General features: G+C 41.1%; 1 protein-coding gene across 5 annotated transcripts in view; it reads left to right on the top strand.

The window, feature by feature from the left end:
* taok3a (TAO kinase 3a) overlaps positions 1–26316 on the top strand; it is a 72084-nt gene that overhangs the window by 39995 nt on the left and 5773 nt on the right. For 3 of the 5 annotated variants that reach the window (XM_067570449.1, XM_067570457.1, XM_067570465.1), the window contains exons 4-18: positions 135–206; positions 2465–2566; positions 2782–2827; positions 3982–4078; positions 4661–4774; positions 5771–5862; positions 6102–6195; positions 9107–9188; positions 13039–13206; positions 14642–14839; positions 16475–16615; positions 22561–22797; positions 23766–23894; positions 24822–25025; positions 25655–25894. In XM_067570449.1, the coding sequence (XP_067426550.1) occupies positions 135–206; positions 2465–2566; positions 2782–2827; positions 3982–4078; positions 4661–4774; positions 5771–5862; positions 6102–6195; positions 9107–9188; positions 13039–13206; positions 14642–14839; positions 16475–16615; positions 22561–22797; positions 23766–23894; positions 24822–25025; positions 25655–25894 (2016 nt within the window). Of the gene's footprint in view, positions 1–134; positions 207–2464; positions 2567–2781; positions 2828–3981; positions 4079–4660; positions 4775–5770; positions 5863–6101; positions 6196–9106; positions 9189–13038; positions 13207–14641; positions 14840–16474; positions 16616–21785; positions 21968–22560; positions 22798–23765; positions 23895–24821; positions 25026–25654; positions 25895–26316 lie in introns of those variants that run through there. The other 2 variants (XM_067570474.1, XM_067570482.1) reach the window with 2 other exon arrangements.

Below are 26316 nucleotides of genomic sequence, written 5' to 3'. Positions count from 1 at the left end.
AATAAAATATTTTATAGAGCGTCATGGCCAGGAGACCAGACAGAAGAACTTGAACTCCAGTTATGTCTTGTGAAAGGATTATGTGTGTTTGTGGAAGCCGTCTGTCCTCAAGTTTTCCCATCTCTCTTTCTCAGGCTCGTAACTCCTACTCCAACGAGGTGGTGGCCATCAAAAAGATGTCCTATAATGGCAAGCAGACTACCGAAGTAAGAAAGACACACACACACACACACACACTAAACTTTGTCTTCAAAACCATGGTGCCACTGAAAATGCACCAGCACATTTTGGTGGTTGTGTCTCCAAAACCATATCACAAAAAAAGCTCAGGGTCATGTGGGTGTTTGGTCAGGCCTCGGTCAGATAACATTTATTTCTCATGCTTTGACACATATCTAGAACAGTGAGAGCTCAAAATACAAAAGCTGAATTACATCATTCTCACTGCTGAAAAGTTTGCCACTAGCTTGCAAGATGTCTCATTTGTAGTGAAGGAACAAAATAATGTCAAAAATAATGAAAAATAATTACTCAGCGCCAGATGCAAAGTTTGAAAGAAACATGTGCCTCCCTCAAGCAAACCACTGAAAAAGTTGAGGCTGAAGGCACAAGCATATTTTAGGAGGCGTCCTATGTGATTACAGCTTACACTACAATTGACCTCAAGCCCACATCCCTGTGGTTTAGTGAACTTTCTTCTATTTATAAACTTGTTAGTGATGGTTTTATATGAGGGTTGTGCATGACATTGTCAGACTTTTCCTAACTAGCCAGGGCGTTTGGTTGCTGTATCAACTCCTCTGGTAAGCAGTGAGTTAGCTTGCAGTTTTTCATATTTTATTACCCTTGTTAATTATTTATGTTGGTGCAGTTCTATAAAAAATGTTCCTGTCTGTCTACATACAATGGTAAAAATGTGTATAAAAGCTTTAGCACCTGTGAGAGTGCTTACTACAGTGAGGTCAGTTGCATAATTGCAATTGAAGTCACAGCAAAACCCACTTAAAGGAAAGGTTCACAATTTTTCAAGTCTCTCCTAAAACAATAGTTAGTAGTGCTCAAATGAACAGTGACCTATGTTTTTCTTGCTGTAGTCATTCCTCCTGTTCATGCCGGCCATTAAGACATCCCTTTATAATGCACTTTCAGTCTATCTACTAAAGGAAGGAATCGCTTTCTGTATGTATGTCCTTCGCGTATCTCTTGAACCGTTCATCCAATCGACATCACTCTTGGTGGACGTATGGCTGGCAACCCAAAGGAGTGCAGCGTCGAATTTGGAGCAATTTGGATACACGATGCGTTTAACATTAATAAACTTTGAATAAACCAGCGATCAGCAAGCCTCTCCACTCTGTGCAAGGGCAGGGCGGAGCTTCAGGAGCTTCAAGGCTCTGCCGGCTGACCGCAGCTCTAAAAAGAGAAAAGTACACAGTGAAAACAGAGCTTTTAATCAAGAATGGATACTCTTACCCTGTGGCTAGACAGAAAGCATAACATTAGTAGCACGTTTAGGAGATCAGCAGCGAGTGACTACACAGGAAGCATTAAGGTATATTCTTGACTGTAGCTATACACGTAAAACAAAGGAAATACTTTCCACAGGCAGTTCAAAACCAGTTTGTCTGATATGCTCGGAGAACATGACGATTGTGAAGCGCCACTACAGACAAAGCACAAATCTTTAGAGCACACATACCCACTCAAATCCTAACTGAAGGCACAAGAATGATGTAAGAACCCAATATGATCGATCCACTTTATTTTAGGATTCACATTATTTTATTTTTAAATGCAGCCCTTATTTTAGGCTACTTGGAATGAGAAAAGAACATTTATTTACTATTAATGTACTTATTATTTATAACGTCTGTGTATAATAGAATGTTAGTTTCTTTCATGTTGTTGGTATATATACTCATTCACACCTCACATCAACTGTATTCATTTTTCTATGCATTGAAGTAGTGGTCGGAGGCCAAGCAATCGGCCCGTTACGGACAGGCACGTTTTGAACGGCCACTGCACCAGTGTAAATGATGGGGGAAGACATACAAAGTCCTCCGTCTGTGCTAAAAAGGATTTAAATGTTTAGTTGAAGTTAATATGAGGCTTCAGCTGTCCAAATTACACAAATCAAATCAATATCTTTCAAAGTTAGTCCTTTTAGTGCCAAATTCTCTCTTTTTGTTAGTATACTTCCACTGCAGCTGAACAGAAAAACACTGTCTACACTTTTTATTAAAAAGACCGTAAATGTGGCAGATATCCACTTTATTTGACTAACTCAGACAGATGAAGCTTCATATTATCTTCAAACGAGAACTGTGGATTTTGTCACTCATTACTTACATTGTGAATGAGTTTGATTTGGATGTCCGAACGGTCAGTGTCAACAGGAGGAATGTTGTTACTGTGATTGCACATGGAGTCTGTAACCACGGTCTGAATTTGTTTTTGGCAGAAATGGCAGGACATCATTAAGGAGGTCAAATTTTTGGGACAGCTGCGACACCCAAACACAATTGAGTACAAAGGCTGCTACTTGAAAGACAACACTGCCTGGGTGAGTGGATCCTTCTCCACGTCTTTTTTTGTCCTACTTCCCCCTCAGTCTTGCAACATTGGAAGTTTATCTTTTCCCCCTTTTCATCCTCTCTGTCTGATCCTTTTCCTCTTTGTCTGCATTTCATTTTGTCTCTTCCTGAGTGTGTTTTACACTAGAGACAAACTTCAGTTTTCACAAACTTGACCTGAAACTTTAACTGTATCCTGTTTCAGCTGGTGATGGAGTACTGCCTGGGCTCCGCATCAGATTTACTAGAGGGTAAGTGTATTTTTTTAGTGTTTTAATGTGCAACCGTATTTACACATTCACAATTATAAAACAGATTTTTATGGTGGTATAGATGTATCAGGGTGATCATTTTTCTATTTATCTTTGTATTAAAGAGAATAGTTATAAGTAAATACAAGGCCTTTTTTCATAATATATCTTTTAGTATGTTAACATTGAATTCAGACTTACATGCAGTTTTTTTTTTGATAGTTCTAAGAAACTTTCAATCCCCAAAAAACCTTTTCACTTTTCTGCACTTTTGTTTTTTGGTTCTCATTGTTTTATTTCAAGTGAGCAAGCATTCAGAAAAAAAAATCCCCATCAATCCACAACTAGCTTGTGCCTGCAGGTTTGGCAAACTGCAGTAGACTCATTCTTTACAAAATCTACCTTCTCAGTAGCTGAATATGAACATCAGACCAGATTATTGTTTGACCTCTCTTATGAGGTTTCGCTAGACATGAGGAACTGTCTGATATCAGATGGCGGCATTCAGCCTCTGAAATCTATAAAACCTCATGTTCTGTGTTTGTTTCCTGTGGGTTTTTTAAAATCATTTTCACATGTGAATCTTACTGAAGGAGTATGTGTTAAAATAAACCTCAAAACAAAAGTGCATGCTTGGTATGAGTCACTGGAGCAGTGTCAAAAAGAAGCATCCTGATGCACAATAATACACTGTAAATGTCGAATATATTTACAGGTGGAAGACCGTATCTCTATTCATATTCGGTTTGTACGTTAACTACATTTTATAGAGATTTTTTTTTGGTTTTTCAAGCTTAAACCTTATGAACTGTTCCATCCTCAATAACGTTCCTGACCTGAACCCAATGTGTTATTTTAAGCACCTATGTGTGTGCTCATCACTGACGTAGATACACATTCATGACAGTTGGCCCCGGCCGGTTTTAGGGACTTTATGAAATTTCTCAGTTATAGTCCTGTTGTGACCTTTTGCCTCGGTACATCTTCTCTCAGCCCATATCACTGCATGTTATCCATATGGCAGATACCAAGTCTTTGCAGTAGTTTTGTTTTATGATGTAGACCTTTGTGTGGAACTGTTATAGTTTATAATTATATAATTGAAGTCTTTAGAGGATTCCTTCTAATTTCCATTGTACCTTTGTCTCCCCAAGTTCATAAGAAACCACTTCAAGAGGTGGAAATTGCTGCCATTACCCACGGTGCCTTGTTAGGACTGGCTTATCTACATTCCCATAATATGATTCACAGGTGAGTCAGTTTGTCTCCTCGCTCCAAGCATTTCCCAAAAGGAACATACAGTAACTTTTGCAAGAAACATCATAAATTATGAGTTGAGAGACACTCGTGTTCTCCCTTTATTGCAGCATTTACTAATGACACTGTAAAATGTGTTGTCTCAACATGTTTTTTCACTCTTCTTAGTAACAAGAAGTACTGGCAACAAAGTTGACTGGTATCCAACAATGGCTCAAGATAAATCCTTTTTGCCTGTTCAGTTTCATAACATACGGCATCGCGGAAATTAAGAAATGTCATAAAATCCATTAAAACAAACATGTGATTTGTATAAATACACCAGAGACACCAGTTGAAATTTGACGACAGCTGAGAGAAAATGATACTCCAGTCTCCATTTGCAAACATGTGTCATATATGACATTTACAATTCCCTAAAGAGTATTAGTATACATTAACAATAATAACATTCGTATAGTATTTTTACTCCATGATATTACATCACATTTGATTTAGTGTAATACATAATGGTGCCTTGGAACTGATGTGTTTTTATTCTCTTCATGTGCTCTTCATCTCCTCCTCCCCATCCAGAGATGTGAAAGCTGGTAACATCCTGCTGACTGAGCTAGGCCAGGTCAAACTGGCCGACTTTGGCTCCGCCTCCATTGCCTCACCTGCCAACTCCTTTGTGGGAACACCTTACTGGTCAGTTCACACCACAACATAAGACATAGACACATATAGACATATGGTAGACCACAACGCAGAAGAAGGCACTGGACTGCATGTCCTGAGAACATGAACAGGATTTTTTTGTTTGTTTGTTTGGTTTTTTGGGAGGATATCTTAACGCTAGAGCCCTTTTCAGATACACACCTTGTTACGGAAATGTGATGGCAGTTTTACATGTCTGAATAAGTGCCTGAGTCACTTTTATGTTAAAAGTCACAATAGTAATTTTACTAGATTGGGCCAGGTAACACTAATAAATTGATGAAAATGATTTGGGGCATTCACATTCACTATGAGAGGAGAGCGTCCCTTGTTCTCATCAATGATGCAGGCTTTGAGAGAACTGACACTTTTCTTGGTTCATATATTTACTTCTCAATATACCAGTGATGACACAGCTTCAGCATTGTGGTCTTTAATAGTCCTGTCATATCTGAATAAAGCCAAAAGTTACATTTATATAATGAACACCTTTGCCTGAATGAAGCATTTTAACAGCTTGATGATGCCACCAATGTTACATATCACATCTGAGTCTGAATGGTTTGACAGTCAGTTTATTAGATATTGTTACAGAAGCTATTATCTGTTATATATAGAAATCATCAGCTCTAACTTACCCACCAATACAATCACTCACATCCTTCATGCAGCTTTGATGGTGAAGGAAAATGATCACATAAACAGCTGGGCCAGTGATGAACTTTCATAATGCCAAAAGCCACACAACACACAACTTTGTCTCATTCATCATGTTCAATTCACACAAACACAGTTGTCACACTCCACATTTTACAGAAACACACACACATTCAAAAACTGAGCTGCTATCACAGCATACCAGAGACTTTAAAAGCTCTGAGAGGCTTAGCAGATTATAACATTTTCATGGATTTTTTTTCCCCATACTTAATAAACTCTGTGTGTATGTGCATTTGCATGTGCGTCTCTCTCTCTCTCTGTCCTCAGGATGGCCCCAGAAGTGATCCTAGCTATGGACGAGGGTCAGTACGAGGGGAAAGTGGACATCTGGTCCCTGGGGATCACCTGTATCGAACTGGGTGAGGACAAATCTACCTGCTGGTTAAAAGAAAGCATTTTTTTTAGGCCATTGCAGTCATCAGTCCTAAGCTGATTTAAAAAATGATACAAGAAACAGGACAAAAAGCACATCTAATTAGATCCTGTGAATCTGCCTTATTCAAGGAGAAGCAGATTGTAAAAACTTTAGCACTAAAACATCACCACCTTTGTCCTCCTCTTCATCTATCTCTGTCTGTCCCCTTCTTCTTTGTTTTAGCGGAGCGTAAACCGCCCTTGTTCAACATGAATGCCATGAGTGCCTTATATCATATCGCCCAGAACGACTCTCCCACGCTGCAGTCCAATGAGTGGTAAGTTGAAAACACACCTACCAGATATTATTAATTTTTAACCCCCAACCTGGGAAGAAAGAGCTGAAACTTTAAAACATTTTTTAAAGATATCAGAGTTGCTCATAACACCCCTCCATTTAAAAAAGCATACTGATCAATACTGAACAAAATATGATTGGTCAAAATAACCAAGATGTCAAAAATGCTATTTATTTGAAGAAAAAAATGTCCCTCATCAAACAAAATAAAATCCCGTAAAACTATTGATACAGTACTTCCAGTCGACTGTCAACCAACCAAATCAATCAAATCAGGACTCAGTCCGATTAAGACATCCATGTGTTAATCTGCACGACCAGTGATCCCTGTGACAGGCCTTGTGCAAGGTCACACTGTAAGTTTCTTATGTAATCCAAAGAAATACTGTGTAAATAGCCGTACAATCTCTACCGGGCAATTAGATGTATTTTGGTGTATATCGAAATCAAAACAAAGCATTGTGATAATTCTAATGTTGATTCAGGCTTATTGCTTTGCCCTAGTAGTTAAAACTTTGTTTCTGCGTGTTTGCTGTACTAACTAGGATGTGTTTTTGTACACAGACTGTGTTCTGAACATAATAAGGGGGAACAGTTCGCATTGTGCGCTACTTTATGCTGCTCTCAGCCCAACTTATGATTGTAGATGCTAATAAATTCTCCAGAGACTGTCCTTCTAGACATCAAAAAAAAAAAAAAAACGTAAAGCAATTTAATTTAGGCCAGCAGGTTTTAAACATCTGTTTGCTTTTTCTGTGCAGCACCATCACAACCCCACAAAGCACCTTCTTTATGTAAGATAATTTAACATTTTCATGCTTTGTATACAAAATAAATCTAAAAGCTGCAGGTGAAATTATCAACTTCTGACACTGAATGCCTGTACGTCTGTTTATATGCCCTTTTATATAAATAAAATGGTTGTTATGTAACTATAGCACAACTGTTAACATTTATACATAAAAGTATTAGTTGTTACTCAGCTTTATGAGGTTTACATACTGAATAGTCCATGTTCACATATTCATTATATCAGCTAGTACATAATTATTCAACATACACCAGGGTTGCAAAATCTCACGCCTTTGCAGTGAGACGCCCGCTTTCAGGTGCTCTTACATACTCTCACGCTGCCCAAACAAAAAAAAGAGAAAGCCACAAAGCCCCCTCAATATAACTACAAATGTAATGTTCGCTACACTTTTCTCCACATTTCCGCGCTGACATTGTCGATAAATAGTACAGAGAAAGCAAAAGCTACAGTTCCTGTGGCTTTAGTCAGTGTTAGGTTCACACTCACAAAACCCCTCATGTTCTCAGAAACCAATATCTCAAAACCTGGACAAATAAAAAAACCTAAAACCTGCTCCCACCCCAAAACCACCCCCCCCACCCCCCCAAAAATCTGAATCTAACTAAAGCTGGTTGTTAAAAGTTGTGGTGTCTGTATATAAATACAAACATTATATTACATGCTTGTTATTTCATAATTAAATCATATGCACATGTACTAGCTAGCAATCAGGTAAACTTGGGCCCAGCAGGAAAGAGGAGAAATGTTAAGCAGTGTAAATTTATAGAAGGGTAGATGATCTAAATGTAATTTGATTTAAAAAAAAAAAAAAAAAAAAAAAACCCTTGTAGAAATGAAGTGGATGCAAAAAATTAGTGAGGCAGCACACATTCCACCACACGCTGCGTGTAAGGTTCAATTGTCGTGGGGGAATAGCTCTCATCAAATATTAACATTATGTTTGATATTCTCCCTGTAATTTACCTTTGTGTACCTCTTTCACGCTGTCTCTACTATAAGATCGAATTTGAAGTAACATGTGTGAGGTCTCGAGCGTGCAGCATCGTGCAGCTCTGTGTTCCTTTTTTAATATGTTGCAAGAACGACGAGGCGAGCAGCTGAATGTTACTCTCTACCTGCCTCGGAACAGCCCGAAGGCATCGGTGACCTTACTGTGTCTTTCCGCCCAAGTTCTCAATTAAATAAGTGTTCATTTTTACACCGTAAAAGACAGCATGTATCACAGGCTCCGACAAAGAGCAAGTCATCAGAAACCTGAGGCAGGGGCGATCTTTTGAAGGTAGAATCCTCCGTCTGTGACTGCTCATGGAGAGCAACGCCTGTCGTAACATCACCGTCGGTTTTCCAGCATCGTGTCGAGGCGAGCGACCGCGCGGGGCGGTGCAGGGCTGTGGTATTTTTGGAGAAGCTCCAGAGGCCCCGAGGCGTTAGCAGCATCCCGCCAGATGAGACTAGTAGAGACATCAGCTCCATAGTGTTACTTTAGTACACATTCACAAGGCCACACAATATATACTGTATATACTGGCATAGCATAAAAGCGCACTCGTGGACCCAGGCTAAATCACAGAGGACGGTAAATGTAGATATTCAGGTTAGGTGGAGCTAGGTGGTGGATAGGCGCTAGGTTGTTGCACTCACTGACCCGAGATTAACCCTGAATTTGTTTATTGACTATAAAAACCCTTACCACCATCATAGGCTACTTTATTTTGACAACCCATAGCAGCAACCCAAACACACAGCGTTATATGTACTGTGTTATCAAGTGCATATTTTTAGATCAGTCAGTAGCACAGTGTTCCACAGCTCCAGTGGCCTATATTTTTATTGCTCTACATATTTACATAATCTGTGTACAGGGCTAGATTACATAGGATTGCTGTGGTTTAATTTATTGATATGATAAACACAGCAAAACAGATAAAGAGATTACTCATCACGTTAATCATTCATCTACAGTAAGTACAGTAGTTGCGGCTGAGGGCAGCTTATTATTAGATCATGACTGCTGTTTGTGATTTATGACTGAAAAAGAGGAATTATTGATCTCTATCCCACTGTCCTCTTCATCCAGGTCTGACCCTTTCCGGAGCTTTGTTGACTACTGCCTACTGAAAATTCCTCAGGACAGACCCTCGTCAGGGGAGCTGCTACGAGTGAGTGGTCTTCGTCTGTAAAAATCCCTCCAGCTGTGACCTCACTTCCTGTCTCAGGCAGTCCCTAAGCCATGTGGATGAGTCACTCCCACCCACCCACGGCTCCCTAATATGCAAGCATATTCGCAGTGTCTTCTTGAAGCACAGGAATCAGGCTCCCCGCTGAGAAATGCTTATTCTTTCTCTTTTTTTTTTTTCCCTTTGTTGTAACTGTGCTTCCTGTGCTGCGCCTCGTACCCATGGTTCTTAAGGGCTCCATAAAGCCTATGTAGTGTGTGTGTGTGTGTGTGTGTGTGTGTGTGTGTGTGGGGTGATTTGATTAGAGTCCAACTGATAAGGGTTTTTAAATGCTGATGCTGCTCATTATATATGCAGTTATTCAGTGTCTCTACATTTAGGTTTTTTGCATGCCAGAAAAATGTGCAAAATTGGAAGCATTCAGGAATTTCCTCATAATGTTATTCTTGAAAGGTTAGAAAAAGATCTTCCTTTTTTTTTTTTTTAAACAACATTTAGATCATTTTTGACCAAAAAGAAAAATATCATCCACTTACTTGGCTTTTCCAAAGCTTTGGAAAGAAACAAGTGGGACTGTTATTCCCAAAGTCAATTATGAACCATCTCACCTTCTCAGCTCTCTAAACTCAACATTGTGTCGTCACATGTCACCCTCCCTCCTTCACTTCCCGTCACCCTCCGCACCCTCATCTTTCTATTAACCTGCAAGATGATCCCATAAAACAAAAATTAAAAAGCCAAGTCAGCCTTAACTAAACTGTTGTTAATTCATGTACGGTCGTTGTGTTTCCCAGTAATTGAGGAGTTGATCTTTTTGTTTGTGTGACCAACAGGTAATCCTATTGGTCACTAAGAGTTTTATGTTCTTGGTGATCACGCTCAACGGTGCGGGAGCTCGAGCTTTCACACCTGCCTCACCTTGAATCGAAGGGAAGGTGTGAGGTTAGATAGCAGTTAAATAAGAGGCTGTGGATTGTCATCTAGGATAGGATCGACGTTTAGACTGGAATTCTCTCTTCCCATCACCCCTGACCCAAATCCTGGCCGAAAAACCATTAAAGAGGGATAAGTACCAAACAGATTTTGGATCAGTGTCGAAGGGGCTGCTTTATAGTGAAGGGTTGGGGGGTGGGGGGTGGGTGGGGGGGTGTTAGCTTATGATTAATACCGCACTTTCTCTTCTCAGACAGACACACAAAACCCCTCTTCCTTTCAGTGCGCACACACACACGCACACACACCCCTGCAAGCTCTTTAAAAGGGGAATCAGGTCACTAATCTGAGGGCACACACTCTCCCTGTGTACCTCATTCATAATTATAGTCATGATATTAATAATGAAATAATAACCACCCAGTGACCTCCTCCCATAAATATTCACCATTTTAAAAGAAGAAAAAAAAAGAAACTCGCTCGAAAAAGTTAAAAATAGCACTGGGTGTTCTTTGGCACGGGTGAATTTTCCTAATCCCATAAAATGACTAGCAAACTGCAGATATTCCCAGTGCAACTGCAATGGTAGTTTAAGTGTAAATAGTCAGTTACCTAAACTATGCATATATGACTATAATGTTTTGTTTTCAACATTATATAGAGCTAGTAGAGAAGTCAGAGATATCAATGTCTCCCACAGCAACATCTTTAATGCAATCCAAGCACTACAAAACATATTGACAAGCAATTAACAAGGGCTGCAACTAGAGATTATTATCATTATGTGTCTTTTATTATTAATCAATTAGTTTAGTCTACAAAATGTCAGAAAATACTGAGGAAAAAAGTCCATCACAGCTTCCCAGAAGTCCCAGAAGTCCTCTTCAAATTGCTGGTTTTGTCTGACCAACAGTCCTTCATCCAAAAATGTACAATTTACATGGATATAAGACAGAAAAGCAGCAACATTCGAGAAGCTGGAACCAGTGGATGTTTGCCACTTTTCCTTGAGAAATGACTTCAATAATTATACATAGGCTCGTTCTCTGGGGATTGTCAAGTTATTCTGGGAAACGTAGGACATCACTACCACTACTGTAATTGCAGTAGATGTAGACGAGATGGACTAAAAAAAAAAAAACGGGTACACTTAAAAGTCAATAATATTTCACTGAACACATTAAACATCACAGATTGATGATATCTAACAGAGTATGTCTCTGAGGGTGGATCAGTACTGTTCCTAGCGATGCCGTAGACACAGGGAAGGGACTGAAGATCCTCTGGAAACGCTGTCACTTCTTCTTAACGCTGACCTTATAACGAGGAGAAATCCTGACGATAACTTCTCCCTGGTCGATAGGACGAGGGTGGCCAACCGCCCACACTGTGGTGTAAGTCCGTCAGAAAACGGGACAAATCACTCTCATCTCTATTTTCAGAGTGTGATGTCATTCCCCTGTGTCCTGACTAACCCATTACACCAGCATCTGTCACATGGAGAGGAAAGTGTGCAGAGAGAAAGGGAGCCCGAAATAGACCTAAAAATATACATTTTTTATTTCTTACACAGTATAAATATATATATTTTAGTTCAGTACTCTGAGGTTGCATACATTTCAGCCATTTAAGCACACAATATTTTATGAATGAGAGTGACTGAAGAGGAGGTGTGAATATGTGTGTGTGTGTGTGGAGGAGCTGGGGAGAGAAGACCTTGTATTTTTGTTCTATTTTTATTTTCACCTTAATGTCAGTGAAGTAAATAAAGAATTGCTGTTCAATCTGTTAAATCCCCATTCTCACCCCCCAACCCACCAGCCTCACACACCCACTCTAACCTGCCAGTTATGTGACACAAAGTAAATAATTACATAAATGTATAACGCCTCTACCTCCACCACATCGCACCTTAACAAACAGGAAGTTCTGTTTCTTACAGTAAGTCTGATCATGGCTTTAAACGGTGATCTAAAATCTCACCAAACAATGTTTGTGTGTGTTTTTTCACACAAAACAGAAAACAGGATTGAAGTTTATTTATAGATGCTGTCCACCCTTTATGTAACAATGATTTATGTTTGTAGGTCCTTTTAAAAATGATTTAAATCTTCTCTGTCATCATCAGAAATATCTCAACGTTTGTGTTTCTTGATATATATATGTCACCGGAGCTGTCGGTAGCTCGGTACCAAGGCAGATACGGTTAAGACATTATTTATTGGAATGAAAAGGATTAGCAGTATTTATAAAAAATCAATTTTATGGACAATCCTACATAGGTCCCATGTGTTCAGTGTACTAGAGGATGAGGGGTGTCGGGACTCCCAGGATGAGCTGAACAACCTACAGGCGCCCTCTAGTGATACTTCTGTGCTCATTGAAATAATACTCTGAATGAATGAAGTTAACAGCAAAAACACTTTTAAACACAATTCATTATATCTTTAAGAACAGCAATGTACTAACCGTAAGCTCCTGTGATTGGAAGATTTTATTAAAAACACAATGTAAGTTGCATATTTACTGAGAAATTAATCATTTTATATAATTGAAATGTATGGGACTAATGTTTGAAATCTAAGTTATTTGGACTTACTTTCCCTTATCCCTTTCCTTACTAATTTATATTATTTATTATTAATATTTAATATATTTAATATTTAATATAACAGCTAGTATGTAACAATCTTCTTTCGGTGAAAACTTGTAAAAACATAAACACAATCGTACTAGAACATCCAGAGTTCATTTCCAAATAGCTGTTCAGCTATTTTGAAAAAAAAAGTAATTCATATGATCTGATATTAAATTTCAAAACTGATTGAACCCTCCTTCCATCCCTCTTTAAATTGTTCTTGAAATAACCTCTGACCTCTGTCCCTCTTTCTCTTTCCAGCATGATTTTGTGCGTCGGGAACGATCGCCGCGCATTCTCATCGACCTCATCCAGAGGACCAAGGATGCGGTGCGTGAGCTGGACAACCTGCAGTACCGCAAGATGAAGAAGATCCTCTACCAGGAGAAACACAATGGACCCATGGGAGAGAGCCAGGAGGAGGAGGAGGTGGGAGGAAGAGGGAGAGGGAGGGAGGGGGAGACGGGGGGATGGATGGATGGGGAGGAAAAAGATAAGGGGAAGTTCCCTGGATAGATAATAATGCACATGGCAGGTGGAAAACAAATAGTTAAAGCCATGAAACTAGTTGAGCTCCATTTAATCTCTGATCACAGTTTTCAAACCTTCACCTCAAAGAGAAGTCTGTAGTCATTTCTTAGTTTTGTTTATGGATTTCATGTATCGCCACTTTAATATAGCAGCCAAGTGAACAATGCTGACACATTACAAAAGAGAGCATAATCACATGCGACAGCTGCAGAAACTATAATAGAGCCAGCTGAGACAATAGCTGATAAAAATAGGAACAAACAATAACCAGGTATTCAGCTAAAAGGCACTCAAGCACAGGCTGCGTACTAGGGCGTATCAATGACTTTTTGCAATTTAGCAGTTGTGTTGCACTTGCAGTGAGGGAGTTTTTTCACTTCTGAGTCAACATGCAGGACACTTATCTGCTACCCGGGAGATGAGCTGAGACTCAAAGCACGGGGGGGGGGAGGGTGAGGACCAGCTAGGTAGTTTTAAGTGATGTTCTAGAAACCTCAAGAAGGCACTTCAAAGAGGAAGGAAGCAGATACAGAAGCTTTAAGTTTGAAGTGCCTCCACCGCCCAAACCGACCCCTGGTTTTTCAATTCTAATAAGTTTTGAAAGAAAGAGTCGGTGGCTGCTCTAGCACTTGACATCACAACACACAGGAGCCTTCCTCCTGCGGCCGCGGTAGCCTGACATTGAGATGAAACGCCCTTTAGTTGACCTGGCTTAAGGCAGCAAGAACAGGCATAGACAGCCAGCAGCCACAGTGACATCCTACACCACGTGACGCAATTCAGAGCGCCAGACCTCGCTGCAACAAGACACCGCTGAAGCCTTTACTGAGAAAACCTGCAGTCCCAAATCTAGTTTTCTGGTATCAGCGGAAGATATACTGCATGAGGAAAGACTGATTATAGCATCGTAATACAATCTGTTACCGCAGACGTAACAGAATTATAGGTTAAAGTACATCCAAAAGCTGCGCTGTTTGGTTCCTTTCATCTATCACGTACACACGCTTAAATGGACTTTTAATCAGAAGCCTCTTAGACAGACAGATGTGCTTTAACATTAAGCAGGTGAATGATACAAACACACATAACACATCTGAACAATTAGAGGTTAATAGGCAATTTAGCATGACCTTGACCGTAATGCAATCTAGAGGTCATTCATTATTTTCCCTGTGCCCTGTGTTGAGGTGACTGCGTTTAATGATACAATTCAGAGAGGTTGGTGTATACTGGGGTGAAGGACGTGATAATCTACGTGTGAATATGCACATCTGTGTATGATCACACGGCTCTTGAGGGTTGATTCGTGTATTTTGTGGACGTTCGCTCACAGGACAGCGAGGCAGCCAGCTGTAAGATGAACAGCCTGGGCAGCAACCACTCCATCCCCAGCACCTCGGTCAGCACGGGCAGCCAGAGCAGCAGCGTGAACAGCATGCAGGAGGTGCTGGACGACAGCTGCTCCGACATGACCATGATGCACCCCCAGGACTACAGCAGCACCCTGGACTCCTCCCCGCACACCAAGAAGGTAAAGGTCAGGGGTGAAGGTGGGAGGAGGTGGAGGTGAATGACACACCATACTAGACAAAGCTGTTAAAGACTCAGTGGTTCCCTCACAGCCCTATCAGATGAGCTCAAGTACCCCTTCATCAACACCACCCCTCATGTCCAAATATTTTAATAACACATAATAATAATATCACATTTACACACATATACGTAGATATATGTATATAGTTTTTTTTTTTTTAAATAAGCAGACCTACTCTACAATATTTCCACATCCCCCGTGGCAACCACAGAAGTACATAAACCCCTGGATTGGGCGTCACTGCTCTGACTTAATTTCACCATAGGATTAGTGTTGTATTATGGGGAGAAAAAAAAGAGGAAAAGTATATAATCCAGATCACCACAAAAGTTGTAATCAGTTGTTTATTCACCTAAGGCCTTAAACCACCTAATTTCATTTTTGTACATTCATGTTTTTGAGACGTCCTGCTGTTACAGAGACAAGCAAACAAATAAATACCAGTCCAGATTACACACAAGAACAACTTTTAACCTTCCCGATAATTGTCCGCTTATTTGATTTGGTCAAGCAGTTCTCTCTAAGCAGTAAACACAATCATAACGCCGTGTACGCTGGTTTTCTAAGAATCTAAAAAGATGAAAAGCATAACCAACAAATTCCATCATTCTTGTTGTGTTACTAGTATAACCACTTCCTTTCTTAGGTAATAATAACTGAACACTCTAGAAATGGAAAGGACACATGGCTCATTGCAAACATCCGTGGTTTCTCTCACTGTTTTCAAGAGTATGCGTAATCCCCCCCCCCCCCGCACCCCCCCTCCTGAAACCATGGAAACCATCGACACAGTCCTCACTGTTTGGCAGATCGCTTCAAGTTCATCACCGACACTGTTCACACTCGGAGAACAAAGGCTGTGTACACATGTCGACAAGCGGCACACACTCCCCGCCGTTTCCCCGCGCACAGCTGTGACATCCTGCACACGCACGCACACACACACACACAAACACACACACACACACACGATGACACAATGCCTGACATTCTCATTGAGTATCTCACATGACTTAAAAATCAGTGAAAAAGGGGGGGGCCGTCACTGCTCTGTCATTCTCTTTCTTCATCTGCTCTTTGTATTTTGACAGCGCCTGATAAAGGATGTCACTTAATGAATAGACAGCCTGTGTGTTGTTTCAAGTTCAGGGGCTGAGCTGAGAACAAATGAAACTGACACATATTGTTTTCAGACGCTGATGAAGTTTCCTCCTCATATGAATCAACCTTTTGGTCTCAAGGCTCTTGAAAATGTTCATGTCTTTAACGGGGGGGGGTTACAGTCGACACTGTTTTTAATAAATTCTTAAGATTCCTTTTTGAAATTTAGTTGTCATATTGTAAAAATCAATGGGAAATTTTGTTATTTAAAAAGTCGCAGAACATCAGTGAAAAGTTTAAGCATTAGCACAGATTTGAGTGAGTTAAGATGTGTAAGTTGGCCTGTAGCACAGATGTTTCATTTTTACACATCTGTATTATTTCAAGACAACTCTGTGACTAAATATTTGACTTGTACTAATTTTGCATTTCTCTATATTTTCTGTTCTGTGTGTTTTTTTTTCCTTCTAGCAGGACCATCAGTACAACTGGGACGACGGGATACACCGGGACCACCGGCCAGAGCTGCGACTGGCCTCCTCCGACAAGAGCAGTCAGGCACAAAACTACAAGAACCAGGGCCGCTTCGCCACCATAAAATCAGCATCACTGGTATGTTTGACAAAGCTCTTTCCCCCCCCCTTTTTTGTTTTTTTTTTACTTCTTGAGAACATAAAACATGTTTGTTTTGTTTTTTTTCATCTGTGCCGTAAGGGGTTTCAGGATCATTAAACATTCGTGGAACATTCACCTTGAAAGAAATGGAAAAACAACAGAAAGGACATTATCATCATTTTCTTTCTGCTTAAAACCTGTCTGTGAATGTGGAGGTTGAACACTGAGTCTGAAGAAATGTGAGGATGGGATCCATGTTGGAACAAACTAGCATGCTTTTTTAGTCAAAACAGATCTTTTGTCCCTTTGTGGAGTCTCCTTTCTTTACTCTGTTTCTCTGTTTTTACTCTCTTATTTGTTCTCTACAAATCTTTTAGTTATTTTTCCTCCTGTCTGTCCATCGTTCAGTCTTTACCTTTCTCTGTCTCTTCGTCTCTGCTCTCCAGTTTCGGCCCCATCCTCGCTACAGATCCCCGTTTCTCATCTGTCTTTCCTCTCATTCACCTCCTTTTGTTTTCTCCTCTTCTACTACTCTTTGCGTTACCACTCCCCGTCCCCTCCGTGCTCCCCTTCATTTCCCCCTCTCCTGCACTCGCAATACATCATTCTCAGATCTGACTCAATATTCTTGAGTTGAGGGGGTTGAAATCCTCTCTGTCCTCTTCTCTCTCACTATGTATCTCTTTCCGTCTCTCCCTCCCTGTCTGTTGTCATGGAAACGAGCTCTAGTAACTAGTAAGTAGTTGTGGTGTCGTGTGTAAGCGCGCACATGTATTTGTGTGTGTGCGGGTGTGTGTGTTTACCCATCCATGACCCACTGATTTTAATTGTGAGCTCCTTCTGCTGTCAGGTCTTAAACCAGACATCAGAGAGCATGAGAAAGGAAGATGTGCGTCCTCACACTGTCCTTGACCAGAGCAGGAACCACTGATAAGTCCAGCATGTGCGAGTCTCCTTTTTTTTTTTTATTTCTTTGGGGATTTTTATGTTAATCTTACGGTTGTCAGTGACTCACGGCTTGCAATCACAGAGACATCGATAGAAGCTGTAAGATTCAGTCCAGCTCCAGGACAAACCATTAAATTTTGCAGGAAGGTTAGAGACACGACAATAAGAAGTAGGATCACCAATTCCAGAGTTAGACTATTTATATAAAGAGTCTATCCTTAAACATCTATCGCCCTGTACCTTGTATTTCTGGCCAAACATGGATGGCATACTGTCAGTTCTCTTTCAAATATTCACTTCGGTGTCTCACTATGGGAAATCCTCTATCAGCATTATCCTTAGAAGACCCTATACCATAAACGACATTTAAATTCTTCTTCTAGATTTACTCACAGAGCGTCTGTCTTTCTCCTGACTGCACCGTCACTGGATGTATAGTCAGACTGTGTTCATCAGTCGTTTAGCCCACTCTTCACCACAGAGCAGGCTTTGAGAGAGCATGATGGCTGACACCACTGCTAACTGACCAAGCTGATAGTATTAGCTGTTAAAGGCCACTAAATCAGGTAGAACAAGCAGTAGCTCCCATATTGGCTAGGTCCATGTAGCTTAACATATCTGCCTGACTCCAATAAAGTTTTTCCAAACTTTCCTTTCTTCCTTTCTAATTTAATGTAAGCAGGCGACACCAGGCTTCTTTAATATGAAAGATAGCAAACGGCTGACGGAGTGCGGTAAGCCCACCTCATGGTTTTTCTTTAATAAAAGGAGGATTTGTTCTTATGTAATGAAGACAGGGAATTGCATCCCGTGTCCAATGCTCACATAAATCTAACTTTAACAAGAGAGAAAGTTATTTTCTCCTCTCCCTGACTCCTCATTTATTTATTTTCCTATTATTGATCCGTTAAAGGATCGCTGTAACGTCACGGAAATGTTGTCAGCACACCACAGAGCTGTAACTTCATCGTAAATCGCTGTGAATTAAGGTCGAACTAAAATATTTCAGACGTAAACAGCAGAGGTGCGACACACTGTGTCAGCACCGCAGCTCCGTGTAAACCGATGCCGCCTGTCTTGAACAGAGGCGACATAGTGTAAACCACAGCATCTCTCCTCTCGTGTGATAGCGCCAGTCCTGCCCGCCAGCGCTGAAAGAAATGACATCATCTTTTTTCTGCCGAGCACAGACGTCCTCAGATTGGCCTCGACTCGCTGAGACTGGAATCAGCAGGTAGACAAAGAGAGAGAGGGAGAGAGATGAATAGGGGGTCCAGATGGTGAGGGGTGATGGATCGCCAGAGAAGAGAGAGAGAAAGAGAGAGAGACAGGAAGACGGAGAACAGGAAAAGAGAGAACATAAGAAGAGGAAGAGGGGACAAAGACATAAAAACACAGCACAAGTAATAAGTTGCATCTTGGAAAAAACAGAAGTATCCAAATTCCTTAAGGAGATATATATGTCAAATACGATTTTCTCATATTCCCAAAACAGAAAGGAGGAAATCAGGTTGATGGAACAAGATTTAAAGAGGGAGAGTAAATGGTGAATGAACAGAACGAGCACGTCGGAGGTAGGAGAAGGTAAAAGACATGGTGGAGGACACAGGCGGTAGATATCAGGGGGATAAGAAGGACAGATAGAGAGATGGACAGATAAACAAAGAGAGGTGAGACAAAAGAGCAGCGCAGATTGAAATCTGGACTGACAAAGAAGGACGAGGTGGAGAGAGAGGAGAAAAGGGGGTGATGGGCTCCATCACCCAGAGATGACATGAAGCGTAGACTCCAATTTGATGTAAAGGTGGGAAACCGTTTAGAGAGAGAGAGAGAGAGAGAGGAGAAGGGGAACAAGGGGGAAAAACGGAGGAGAAGGACAGATGAAAGATGATGTGGAGAGGGGGAAAAGAAGGAAATGAAGAAAAATTATCCTGAGAGATGTAAGGAAAGGGGGAAAGGACGAGGAGGGGAGGGAGGGAGGGAGGGAGGGAGGGAAATGGCAAGTAGATGAATGGAAAGGTAGAAGGAGAACTAATGTTAGACACAAGGAGCGAGTAAGAGGGGAGGGCAGGGGTTAGTATAGGTCAAATGAAGTAACCGAGTGTGAGAGACGGCGTCGTCGTAAAATATTTCACCTCATCTCCGGCACGACTCGTCTTCAGCTCTCGATCGCAGGTCGTAGCCCGAGAACCTGTAAATCTATCAGCACACAGCTGTTGACGTCAAGACACGCCAAACAGTCAGCTGTTTTAGTGACAGTTAAAGCTTGTTACTTACAGCTATAGTCTTGTTGATTTATGGCCACATGGCAGAAAAGAATTAAAAGACTAAAACTCACAGGTAAACGGCAGAGATTGGAATTAAACCAGGTGAACCTCTTTTGCATTTTCATTCATTTGAGGACAGAGCTCCCCCCCCCCCCCCCCCCTGTGTATCTACAGGAAAACAGGACAATAAACAAGAGCCCAGAGAGGCTTCTTGCTTCCTCTGTTTGACAAAACGACTTCACCATATGTTACTATACGTCTGTAGCAATAGTTGACTCTCCAAGAACAGCCATGACCTATTCTCCTGTCCTTTACCTGACAAAGAGATAATGTGTGCTTGACATGTTTTACCTTCCGTAATCAATAACAGATGACCGTGTTGTAAGTCCTTTTGGTGATAGGATGCTCTTCACTTATCATGGAAAAATAAAGTAAAATATTAGCTGTGCCAAAAAGAGCACTTGTAACAGTTTTGTTTTTTTTGTTTTTTTTAATTTCATCTTCTGACATAAATCATGTTTTTTCAGAACATCTTTCATTTTCGGCTAATTGAATAGCTTCTTTGTGACACTGAACACTGTCAGGAAAACAACCTTGAACTGCTCTTTTTAAGGGTTTTTACTCCAATTATTGGCAAAATGGAGAAAGGAACTGGCAACACTCATTGCCTTTACACTAAATCTCATGAAGTCCATTATTATTATTATTTTCTTTGCCTCATGTTGGAAAACAAGACTTGAATAACTTGTGTTAAAAATTGTGATGCTGATTGATTTATTTATTGAGGGTTTGACTCGGGAGTTGATATAACATCGACATTTACATTCATCCGTTTGGGAGAAGCTTTTGTCCAAAGCGACATACGAATTAGGTACAATCCAAACCACAGTGAATCAAGGAGAAGGTCCACCTGACACAAGTGCCACGAGGTTGCAGGTGCATAAAGTAACATACAAGTGCCTAGCAAACAGAGAAATAGAGACAGAGAGAGAGAGAGAGAGAGAGCATTGACACTGGACACCTGGTGAACAAACACTGAGGAAGGCACAGCATGAAACGTCTGTGTGTGTGTAGGTGGACTAGCCATATTACTTTAATACAAAGAAAAATGCAGAAGAAGAAGAAGAAAACATGTTACCGCTCAAATCAGTCATATCAACCAGCATTTCTGCTTTTAACAAATAAAGTTATTTCTGTACAGCAATAACAATTCTTAGCTAGATCACCTTCAGCTAAAAAAAATAAAGGCAATAACTCAAAAGTAATACGTTCAGCTGCTAAATTCCCTCTGATCTCACTGGAACATTCACCTTTAGCCTGCATGCCACCCCTCCTCCCTCCTGAATATGATCCCCTTTCCAGTCCCTGAGCCCTGTGTGAAAGAGGCCGTCACATGACGTGACTTGGCCCTTTGTGGCAGCATGCAGGGTGGCAGTGAAACAAGTGACTAGGATTGAGAGCCGCTATTACAGTAGGGGTATTGATTCAGCACAGATTAAGAGAGGAGGCGAGCTCAACCTCCACCTATTTCCTTGCCAACCCCCCCCCTCCCCCCTCTCCGTCTTTCTTTCTTTCTTAGATGCTATTATTTAACTTCTCATTATTTCCATTTTTTCTTTTCCCATCTAACTCTCTCCCAGTCACTCTCCATCTGCTGTTTCTCCTTTGCAATCACCCTCCCTCCCCCCTTCATCTCTCTGCCTGCTCCTCTCCAACCCCCCCCCCCTCACCAACTTCTCTCACTCTTACTCAATGAGGTATTCATGTGACCCACCTGCTGTCCGCCGCTTAGCGTTAGCCCAACTAAAGAGTCGCTCTGTGCTCTTGTTGGCCCACGGAGTCGGCCTGCCTCATTCACAGTTCACACGCCTGCCTTTGCCACTGCGTGCCCAGGGCGCGAACCAGGGGAAAGGGAAAGGGGGGGGGGGGTCCTCGTCCAGTAAAGGGGGGGTCTCAGGGTGGCATCGGAGCTCAGACAGGGTTCTGTCGGGCATAGGATGCTGCACAAGGTTCCTGGATGCTGTTGCATTTGGCTAAAGTCGCCATCATGTTTGGCCTGAGGAGTTCAGGTGGAAGTTATGAGAAGATGCGGAGCGAGTACTACCTAGACGTGGAGAACCCTTTCTGTCCTCAGGTTGGTGCATCAGGTGTAGGGTTTTATTAAGAAAACCTGTTGAGAAAGTCAAGACGTTGCTGCTGAGACACGTCAGCGCTGGTGATGTTGTTGTTTCTTTTAGATAAAATTGAACGATATAGCTGTTTAATATTGTTTTTATTCGGTCTCTTTCTTGCTCCATCTGGCTTAAACACATTTCATATTCTTTGTGGCTGCCTGATCTATGCAGTGACTGTGTGTATGTGCGATGTCCAGATGAAAGAGCTTTTGTTGGGCTTTAGTGGTAACTTCATCTGAAGGGATTTCACAATATTTCTTTATTACGTTGTTTTACTTTCTGATCATTGGTTGAAACATGCTGCTGACTGACTTCAACACTTTAACAATGATGCTTCACAGCATTGAATTGATTCTGTTTTCAGTTCTTTCTCTTGGAAAAGGTAACCCAGACTAATCAATACAGCATATTTACTCAGGACAGGTGACACATTAAGTGTTGCTGTTTTGATGTTCTCTGTATTTTAATACCCCTCGATTAGTTGTATATGTGTTTAAAAACTGTTTTTCAGTCTTTGCATCGCTCGCATCCTCTAACTCCTCTTTCTTCACAGGTGACCAAGCAGATCCACGAGCATGAGCAGGAGAGCGAGCTGCGGGAGCAGATGTCAGGCTATAAGCGCATGCGGCGGCAGCACCAGAAGCAGCTGATCGCCCTGGAGAACAAGCTGAAGGCCGAGATGGACGAGCACCGGCTCAAGCTGCAGAAGGAGGTGGAGACGCAGGCCAATAACGCCTACATCGACTTGGAGAAGCTGGCAAAGCGCCACGCGGTGCATAGTGAGAAGGAGGTGGGTTTTGTCGGGGGGGGTTATAGGACATGAGCGGAAAGGCATGAGTGGATGAATAACTACTGTAACCCCAAAGTCATTTCACAGATGATCATGCAGACCTGCATGTACCGTGCAACAGTTGGCTGGGGTTTGCTTTGGAAAAACAGGGGAAAACATGATGTTGAAGTTAAAATGATTCTATAGTTTCTGGAGTAAAGTTTGTTTAAATCATGAAGCTTCAACCTCACTCTTACATCAAATGCTAACCAAAGTTTTTCTTGAACTTTACACACTGCTGCCACCCAATGATACATAAGATGAAACACAAGGGCAGAAGTAGGTCACAGAATTTCAACGCTGTGGAAAAACAAGCTTCATATCTCTGCGATTAGCAGGCGGCGTGCCGCAGCGGCCGAGGAGATAGTATATCAGTTCATATAGACCACCCTGCACACATAAACAGCAACATAAACACAATGTCACGTGCGAATGATGTGTCACTCAACTAAAGCAACATGTTACTAGATGTTTGCTCAGCATTACAGGGTGTATTTCATTACATATCTTTAAATGTCTACAAAATGACAGTAGCTGTTAACAGCCTATGACATCTAAAAAGTCAAATATGTTTAACTGTAATATGACATATAAGAAGTTTAGAGCTGCACCTTAATCATTTTAATTATGAATCAGATCATTTTCTTGATTAATAGATTCATCAATAAAATGTTGAATGTCTATTAGATATATAGAGTTATAAATGATACAAAACTGAGGAAAAACTGCAAATCTTCACACTGGGGAAGAGAATATTTGACATTTTGGCTTGAAATATGAGTGAAACAATGAATGCTTAACAAGATAAATCTGATCCTGTACCAGAATTTTAACTGTAGTTCTTGTATTTGTAGCCTGTATTCAGCTAAGGCCTCTATACTAAGCTAACAGCCCCATTTTCCTTCTGTTTCATGCGTCCCCCCCCCCAGATGAAGACGGCGTTGACGGATGAGAAGAAGTTCCAGCAGCAGATCGTGGCCCAGCAGAAGAAGGAGCTGACCACCTTTCTGGATAATCAAAAGAAGCAGTACAAGCTCTGCAAGGAGAAGATTAAGGAGGTGTGCTGCGTTTTCGTTGGTTTCCTTTTTCCTCCTCTGGCGAGCTCCTTTTTGTACGCCTCTCTCTCTCTCGTGTGTGTGTGTGTGTGTGTGTGTGACACATGGTCCTGTACGCTGTTTACTGTTGAATCAGCCCTCCTCCACACAAAATAAGCACGTTCAGTACCTCCGAAGTGGTCTTTTGGAAGTTGTGTTGACTCACTCAGCCTACTCACTATGTACCTACACATTAATATACATCCACACATACAAAGGAAAACAATACAAATCCATACAAGGAGTGCGCGTTCGTGTGCCTCCACAACCTTGAAACCGAACAGTGTCCAGAGAATACTCCTGTGGGCTGGGACTGTGATACATTGTGTTTTCAGTTACAAGATAAGTGACCAAAATTAGGTCAGTGCAGTTAAAAGAAAGCATCACTGGCAGGGAGAGATATTTCCCTCCAACTGAGAGCTATAACGGAATTAGACACCACAGAGAGTGGGGATCAGGCTCATGTTAAGTGCATTAGCTGGAGTTGTAGATTACCTTTAAAGCCCATGAAAGAGAAAGAGAACTCATACTGAGGAGGGATAGATTTGGCTAAAATTATCTTTTTCTTTCAACCTTCCTCTGGCTATGAAAGTCATCTATAGTTCAAGACAGGAGGTCAGTTGGAGTTTTCCACACGCTGTCACTACAAACACTTTGTGTACACTGTATTTTTTTCTCTCAAATTCAAAACATTTCTATATTATACGTAGTTTGAAAGGTTTCTGCTTGTTTAGACTATAATTGTTTAATACATATCCAATAGTTTTCATAAATTTATCACTTAAATTCAACTGTAACAGATGAGTTTTGCTCCCAAAATGTCAAGTAAACAACCAAAAGCTCCTGTCAGCAATCCTCTCCCCCCGCTTTAAACTTTTCACCCCTTCTCAGGAGATGAACGAGGACCACAGCACACCCAAGAAGGAGAAGCAGGAGCGGCTGTCTAAGCACAAGGAGAACATGCAGCATTCCCAGGCCGAGGAGGAGGCCCATCTCCTGGCCCAGCAGAGGGTTTTCTATGACAGGAACTGCCGTGCGTTCAAGCGCAAAGTCATGGTGAAGAGGCACGAGTTGGAGCAGGAGCAGATCCGAGAGGTGTGGAGGAGCTATATACTTAAATACATCATGTGCAATCAAATAAATCATAAAAAATATACTAATAGAAGTGTTACATGTATACCTTTAGCTGGTAAACTAATTCAATGAAAGGTTTTCTTCTATATAAGACCAAACTATTTAGAGTTTGAAATGAACTTGGACCTCTTTTTAGGAGTTATTGTTTTGCAACATTGGTGTAAACAGGCCCAATGCGATCATGAGACCAAAATATGTTTCTCAGCAAACAGGACCGTGTCCTAAAAAATCACACCCATTGTTCTTTAGAGATTATCACAGAGTAAAGCAAGGCAACAATGTCATAATCTCAAAAGCTGTTGTGTAAATCTGGCGAAAGTCTTACAAGGTCCAAAAACTTTCTGTGGGAAAACACACAAAGCTCTGAGTCACATTTTAGCTTATACTGGTAATGTTTTGCTTAATAGAAAAAAATCAGAGTATAATGATTAATAACACAACAGCAAAACTGATTTCTACAAGTGAAAATATAAATGTCACATTGAAAATACTGAATAAGCTGCAGAAACAATGTCAGTTAACAGCACCTACTGTAAGTCATTCATGCATCCTTCTCTTTCCTTCTTCCATCTCCTTTTCATTCTAATTAGGAGCTGAACAAGAAGAAGACCCAGAAAGAGATGGAGCACGCCATGCTGATCCGCCACGACGAGTCCACCCAGGAACTGGAGCAACGGCAGCTGAGGACCCTGCAGAAGCTGCGGATGGACCTGATCCGCCTGCAGCACCAGACGGAGCTGGAGAACCAGATCGAGTACAACAACCGACGCGAGCGCGAACTCCACCGCAAGCATGTGCTGGAGCTCCGGCAGCAGCCCAAAAACCTCAAAGTGAGTCGACATAGAGACGGTAAAGTTTTTAAATCCAGGGTTTTATAGGTGCAGTAGTTATTATGCTTGAAATTCAGAGCTGACGGTAAAATAAAAAAAAACCTTTTTTGAAATGTTTCTGTCGCAGAATTCATTCTCCAAATTTTTCTTTTGTCGCTGAAAAGACAGATTGTATCCGCCTCGAAGATGGCGCAAGCCATGAGCAACATCTTTTATGTTTTAGGTAGTTTTTGATAAAACAGTGATGCAACATGGATGTAACAAATTAATTGGGAGGAAAAAAATGGTAAAAGAACATACAAAATGTGTCATCTCTATCTCTGAATGTCATCCTGTTTTTAATTTGCTTTTGAGGATAAAAAGACTAGAACCATGATTTTTGCCTTTGGCTATTTTAAACCTTTAACCTTTACCAGCAGAAT

The sequence above is a fragment of the Thunnus thynnus genome, chromosome 2 (assembly GCF_963924715.1).
Source record: "Thunnus thynnus chromosome 2, fThuThy2.1, whole genome shotgun sequence".
In the NCBI taxonomy this organism is placed as follows: domain Eukaryota; kingdom Metazoa; phylum Chordata; class Actinopteri; order Scombriformes; family Scombridae; genus Thunnus; species Thunnus thynnus.
The sequence above is the reverse complement of the archived record's forward strand: the minus strand, read 5'-3'. Positions and strand labels throughout refer to the sequence as shown.